At 32.3% G+C, this 7586-nt stretch overlaps 1 protein-coding gene across 5 annotated transcripts in view; it reads right to left on the bottom strand.

The window, feature by feature from the left end:
* The window catches only part of LOC117168779 (titin homolog), a 126593-nt gene that overhangs the window by 92763 nt on the left and 26244 nt on the right, over positions 1-7586 (bottom strand). For all 5 annotated transcript variants that reach the window (XM_033354567.1, XM_033354565.1, XM_033354563.1 and 2 more), the window contains one exon: positions 5293-5599. In XM_033354567.1, coding sequence (XP_033210458.1) covers positions 5293-5599 — 307 coding nt within the window. The remainder of the gene's footprint in view (positions 1-5292; positions 5600-7586) is intronic.

The raw sequence follows: 7586 nt of genomic DNA on the forward strand, positions 1-7586 counted from the left end.
TACGCCAATTAGCACAAATGGTAAGTTCCGACAGTGCCTACAAGTGTGCCTACTGGCCGCTAGATGGCAATACCGGTTTCATATGTATACACCTGGTACAAAAGTATTTTCACGAATTTTTCAGAATATCAGGTGCTTTTAATTGTATTTCAAAAATTTGAAGAGATTCAAAGAAATTTCAGAAGATTTAACGAATTTTAACATACTTTAAAAAGTGTTAAGGAATTTACAAAATTTTAAAAGGACTTTACTCGATTTCAAAGTATGCAATCTGAAGTAGTACATAATAATAAAGAAATAAAACAAATAATGGTATAATGTGGATCTATTAGTATAAAACGTAATTTTAAGAGCCAAAGTATTTTTCAATTAGAATATTTGTACAAAATTAGAAAAAGGAAACTTATGTGGGAAATTATTTTATACCCTAGGTATATTTTTCTGAAATGTATGCGAATAAGAATAAAAGGAAGTGTATAGTTTGTTTTAACTAATTACTGTAACTAATTTTTTTTTTAGTAACATAAATTAGTTTTGGAAATAAGTAACGAATTGGTAACTAGTAAACAATCTTATTGCTTTGGAACTATTCTTTGGCACGGCAAGAATCATATTGACCTCAAGCAGAGATAGATTAAACGAGGAAGCTTTTGAAAAATTGAGGGCTTATAGCTTTTAAAAAAATATTCAAATTTCAATTACCAAAGGATTTACCTAGATGTTTAGAAAAATGTTAATTATTCTGTTCTCGTGCTAATTGTAAATTCTACTTTTATACCTTCTAGCTTTTCGCTTATAAAGGCGGTCTGCAATTCCATAAATAATCTTACGTAATTAATTGACGTGTTCGGCCACCATGAGCATCAAAAGAAATTCTATAATACACAGATGAATAAATAATTTTCTAAATAATTAATAAACGATCATATTAGGTTAAGCGTTAACAGTAGAAGATAACTTATATTTAAATAAATGACCAATAATGTCAAGAAACACAATGATTGACCATGACGACTTAGTGATTAGCATAGACCAGTGATTGTATGCGTGGCCACTGGAATGGTTTGAAATACAGTCATTGGCAACACATTAACCATTAAAAGTTTAATCAATTTTTGCAAAGATATTAGTCATTTGCTTTCAAGATATTGTAGCCAATCTTGTTTCCACTTTATTCACGATGCCAATGATTGCCTATCTATTAATATAACTAAACAGCTTTTTGCTTAAAAGTCTTTACTCATTCAGCATCATAGGTTTTACTTACTCCGGTATTAAAAAGCACTACACTGCACTAACCTATATTGTGAAATATTCTGAGGAATTCTTTGCGTCTCATCCTGCACTATTCATTAGTAGTTTTATTTCTGAGTAATCTTTCACATAAACATATTTAAATGAGGTGGTCAATCATGAGGGGGGAGGGGGGGGGGTAGCCAACGATTTTACCGATTACCCTAGTTTCTTTTCTGAAATAACACACCCATCACTGGCAAATAGCAGCCAAAAGTTTACATTTTAGTTTCTTAATTTTCTGGTATTAGAAACAGTTCTATTTTTAAACATGACATATATGCGTAGAGATTCATTTCTGCAGTCTGCACTCACATGTAATTGCATAATAATAAGAAATTTAATAATAGATACTTGGTGCAGACTAGGGCGGATTTGTTTTAATATAGCAGGGTCAGTACATTGACTTTCATTTGAATCAAGTTGTGGGTATATTTTTAAATATCGAATTCTTAGAACTATTCTAGCCTAAATTTGTCCTGTTTATTTGTGTCAAATCTTCGAATATATTCTTAAATGAAAAGTAGCTTGGTTCTAAAACATAAAGGTAGAATACAAAAGTCAATGAACTGGTGTATCACTTAGGATTGGGTCAAGATCCCCTAGAGGCCTAGAAGGTCAGAGGAGCGGCGCCTAATGTGGCTCACCAAATTTAAACCTCAATTTAAAGATTAACATGAAAACAAATTTCGTTGTAGAAAAAATCGAGAATGTAGTTCAATATCTTATTTTTACTCCTTGTGTACACAAAATTAAATTGGAATTAATGAAAAACCTTAATTTGAAGTTTTCCCAAAAAGTGCACCGGCGTCAGGTTACCTGTCATGTTCCGCAATGTTGCGCATTGCTTATCTGTCTTGTGATAGAAAATCAAAAAGGAATATTTAATAGCTGAGCTGCAAATTTAAGTGAAATAAGGCATTTGGAAAAAGTGCTTCGAGTTTTAACTAATACTCGTACCATGTAAGTTTAAAATATCTTCAGAAGATTTGTATCAAGAAGGTCAAGTACCTACTCCAAAAATTGGCGAAGAAAGATTACGAACATGATATCTAATTTAAAATAATATTACACTATCAGGAAGACATTTTTCTCAGAATTTTCTGAAATTGACAAAGTGTATTCTTCTTAAAGTATGTACGACTATAACTTTAAACAAATTTAAATATCGTGCGCCACATAATGTGCCTGTGTATAGTAAACGAGATCTCTCCGAAAAGTATCCGACCATGGGGTAAACCAGGAGTAAGCATGAACGCCGTAATAATAATAATAATAATAATAATAATAATAATAATAATAATAATAATAATTAGGCTCAGTTGGTTAGACACTCGGACTTCACCTCAGAGGTCCAGGGTTCGATCCTTGAGCCGGTACCTCTAGAAATTTTTCAATGTACCTTTACCGAGGTTCTGGTGGTTCGGAACCCACCTTAAGCTGTAGGTCCCCCCATCGTGTACTTGATTGCAACACAGTCCGTCAATGATGGGGTAAAAACGAGGCTTTGTCCAATATGTCTGGGCAAACTGCTCTCATCAGATCACATGATTGCATTATAAAAATGCGTCCGTGATTGATGATATATACCGGGACAGCCCCGTGCAAAAATGATCAAATAAAATATCCATCTCTAACCAAAAATTCCTTCGACCTGTTGGGCGTATAAGCCTGTGACAACATTTCGACACAGAAATGTTTTTTATAATCATGATTAATAATAATTTAATTGGGGTGAAAGTTGACAATTTTTAACATAAATCTTACATTTTAACAGAAATGGTTAATGGGACCGTGACTGCTTGCGTTTGGATTGTCTGGATTTATGTTGAAGGCTACTGCAAGCCATGCCCAAAAACAGACTTTAAACCAAATTCAAGTGTATCACCGCTTGGAAACCACTACCTTCTACCAGCCATACTACCACTTTCGGAAGCACTCCTTAAATTCACCTTTTAGAACAGTTAACAGCTGCTTTGTCGCGTTCCGTTCTTTTTTCCTATTTGTCTTCAAATCGTTTTCCTTTGAGAGAATACTTCAATTTGGAATTAAACCAGAAATCACAGAAAGCCAGGTCAGAACTGTATGGGGGCTGCCGAAGTTTTGTACGTTTTGTGTTCTATCCGAAATTTCTAAATTAAGCTGCGATGGATAGGTAGGTACATTGTTGTAGTGAAAACCCCAGTCAATACATTTCCACAAATCAGACCTTTTTAATAATATTCAGCCGAAAAAAAACAGTGAGTATTTTCTTGTTTTTTAGGGTCATAGCCATAAGCCCATGACTAATTCCCAGTATTGATATTTTCGAAAAATTCGAGTTTGTTTCTATAATTGATTCCAAATTGTACTGAACTGCGTCATTCTGAAATGCGAAGCGTACCTGCTTTGACGTTTACCCAAATGCGTACATTAGTCGACTGAAAATTTGCGAGTCCACGTCACTTAGTTCAGGGCCTCACAGAGATCCCCTTAGGTGAAAAAGTTATTCAGGGTGTCCTAAAAGTCCTTGGATAGCCAAATAAATCCTAAGCTACAATTCTTTTGGAGAAGGTTGAGGTCATGCTTAAAGTTATTTTCAACGATGAATCCAGTGGTGACCTTAGAGTTGTCATTGACCATGACCTTCATGGTTGTTTCAAGGTCAACTTTGTTTTCTTAAATGGAATGGACCATTTTTGACATTGGCAATCGAAAGAGCAGAAAGTTTTACGTTTAAAAGTGTAGTCAGGTCATAGGTAAGGTGTGGCCTTGATGGACGTACCAAGGTCATTCAAACTTCAATATGGTATGAACTTATTTTCGCAAACTAGCTTGTGAAAATCATAGTCTTACTCTACTTACTTACTTAAACAATGTACATGAAATAGTGACCATCGAATGACCTTGACTATGACCATCAAGCTCATATCAAGGTGACTCATTGTTTTTTAATTAAAGCGACTCTGTTTGACATCGGAAATCAAAAAAAGGGAAAATTTTACAACAAATAATGACCTTGATATGACCTGGATGGTCATGGTCAAGGTCAAGGTCACTCGATGCTCACTATTTAATATTCATTGTTTAAGTAAGTACGTAGGGTAAGAGGATGATTTTCACAGGCTAGCTTGCGAAAAAATGTACAGGCCGTATTGAAGTTTGAATGACCTTGATACGTTAATGAAGGCCACACCTTACCAATGACCTGACTACACTTTTTAACGTAAAATTTTCCGGTCTTCCGATTGCCAATGTCAAAAATGGACCATTCCATTAAAAAAAACAAAGGTGACCTTGACATAACCATGAAGGCGATGGTCAGGGTCAAAACTAAGGTCATCACTGGATTCCTCGGTGAAAGTTACTTCAAGAATGACCTCAACCTTCTCCAAAAAAATTGTACGTAAGGATTTATTTGGCTGTCCCGGGACTTTTTGGACACCCTGTATATAATTTATATATAATGGACAGAACACTGATATTTTTCATTTGTTTTACATAGGAAAGTTCATGAAATAAGTGAAAAATTTCATTGCCTCACCCACTATATATAAACTATATATAATTTTTTTACCGGGATCTCTAAAGTCCAAATGGGGAATTCCTGTTTTTCGAACTATCAGAACTAGGTACAAAGTTATTGAACAAGGTCGGATACTTTCCGGACAGAACTCGCAAGACTAAACATGTTTTATGCAAAAATTAATTAATTTTTCTGAAGATGAGAGCATTCAACTACATATTTAAAAGACTGCAAAATATAGATAATACAAAAAAAAATGTATAGGTTTACTGCAAAAAACATAAATAAATACCTTTTTTGGACATTTTGGGATAAACATTATTCAATCCTTAATTTATTTCATATGAAATTTTTTGGTCAACATTCAATACACAAATGGATTCAATTTTAATTTAATTTTAATAGTGGATAAAAGCACAAAAATTGAAATTTTTATGATTTTTTTAAACTAATGTTAGTTTTATAATAATTAATTGCAGGATAAAAATACTCACTTTTGGACTAGTAGAACTCCGAATTTCGACGAGAAATCTGGTTCTGGTGCCAACTTTAACATTTAGATCACTTAGTCGCCTAAGAAAAACAGGTGGATCTCCTTCTTCGTAACTAGATGATTCGTCGACACTAAGGTGAATTCTTCTCGCAAATTTATCTTGTCTTCCATCTTGGGATATTCTTTTAGCAATCAAGGAATAGTGCCCTGCATCATCCTGCCTGGTTTGTTTCAGTGTCAGTTGCACTACATTTCCCCGAGTTTCAATCCGGAACCGATCAGGTGGCATCGGAAGATCCCCTCTATATCTAAAATAATTAAAATATTATGTATAAATATATTTTTATTCTAAAATATTTATTATTAGCAGTAAATGCACGCGCGCTAGGCGCGCGTTTATGTCTCTGGATTTTTATTTCCCAGCATTCAGAATATGAATAGTTTTAAAATACATTACTAAGCCATATTCCTAAAATTATATTTAACAATTTTTTGAAACAATGTATAATAACATAGAATCGGAACCATTGGAAATTGAAAAACATATATACATATTTAACGATTTTGAATTGAAAATGTTCCAAATCAAGGAATTTTAGATTATGTACAATTTTGAATAAAGTATAATATTTTGAATAGAATGAAAAGGAATTTAACTTGTATCGTTTCTAAATAAAATTGTTTTGGAATTGAGAATGTTTGAAGTCAGAAGCTGTGAAACTGAAAAAAATTTCACACTTGAAATTGTATTATTTCTAATTTGAAGCGTTCAAAATTAAAAAGTTGAAATTGAATGTCTCAGAGTAAAGGCTTGTGAAATTCTAGAATTTTAAATTGTCATTATATTAAATAATGTAATTTAGCATTAACATTTATCAGCCATACTTTTCTGATATCAAAAAATAAACTTACTGAAATGTTCATCCTTTAAAAAGAAAAAATTTTTAATCATAAACCTTTCGCATGGAATTATTCTGAAAAACCGTTCAAAATAAAAAGTAATTATAAATGGGAAACATTTAAAAATTTTAAATGCCTACTAAAAAGCATTGAAAATCAAACGAGTCTGCACTTTATTTAAAAATGCAAAAAAATTTAGTTACCAAGAATTGTGACATTGAAACTTTTTCTTATGAAAGGGACAAATAAAAAATTTAGCGTTCATAATGAAAATTCGGAATTTAAAAATCATAACCATTCACACAATTTACAACTTTTTAATTTTAAATGGTTTAATTTTTAACACTCCATTTAGAATTATTATTTATTCTTGAAGTGTTTCAATAAAATATTTCAAAATGTTTAACTGTTTACTTTTTACAACGTTTAAGTAAACATCGGCCAATATTAGGATATTGTATTGAAAATTAAAAATTAAAAAAGGAATTCAAAACAAAATGTATAGTATTCAAAAATTCGAATAATGTATCCCAATAACTTTTTTCATAAAACCAAAAATCATAATTGTTATAGCATTTACAAAACTTAAAAAAAAACACGAAAATAATAATTTTAAGCCAAATAAGGCACGAAATAAAAAAAGTCAAGAAAAGAGAAATGCTGCTTTTTGAATGTTCTACAAGATTATCATAACAAATATTTGTATTTTCTTCAAAAATAAAAAATCCAAGTTTTGATAGCATACAAAATAATGGAAAATCCAAAAATTACATTTTTCGGTCGAACAATGCAAAATACTGTAAAAGATGAATGGAAAAAAATTTCGGATTTGAAAAAGATTTACAAATTTGTTTTCAATCACTTTTTGATAGAATGCGTAGTTTTCACTTGAATCGTAAGAAACATTATTAAATGCCAAAAACAAAATCTGCCCGCTGCGTGGGCACGTGATCATCACAACTTTTGTCTTTTAATTTATCTTTCGTCTCGTATATGGAGTTTCGAAAAATTAAATTTTTAAATATTTTTAATACTATTTTTTTTACGATTAAAATCAAAAACAGAACTATCCAAAAATTATTCATGAAGAATTGAATAATTTTTACATTCTCATCAGAGAAGGTATTAGATTTGTGTAAAATTTAACCCCCCCCCCCCCCCCCCCCCCCCCCCCCCCCCCCGCCCCCAGGAACCCCAGTGTTTGTCAAATGTCCACGTTTCGAGACCCCCTGAATCCGAAAAACAGGTTTTTACGAATGAGTATGTTTGTTTGTATGTATGTATGCTTGTATATCTATACGAGGGTGGATTGATAAGTTTCCGGCCTGACCAAGAGATGGCGCCACTAGGCCTACCTTGAGGTGGCGTTCTATAGTACCATCCTTAGATAGCTTG

Source organism: Belonocnema kinseyi, chromosome 3 (assembly GCF_010883055.1).
Source record: "Belonocnema kinseyi isolate 2016_QV_RU_SX_M_011 chromosome 3, B_treatae_v1, whole genome shotgun sequence".
Taxonomy (NCBI): Eukaryota; Metazoa; Arthropoda; class Insecta; order Hymenoptera; family Cynipidae; genus Belonocnema; species Belonocnema kinseyi.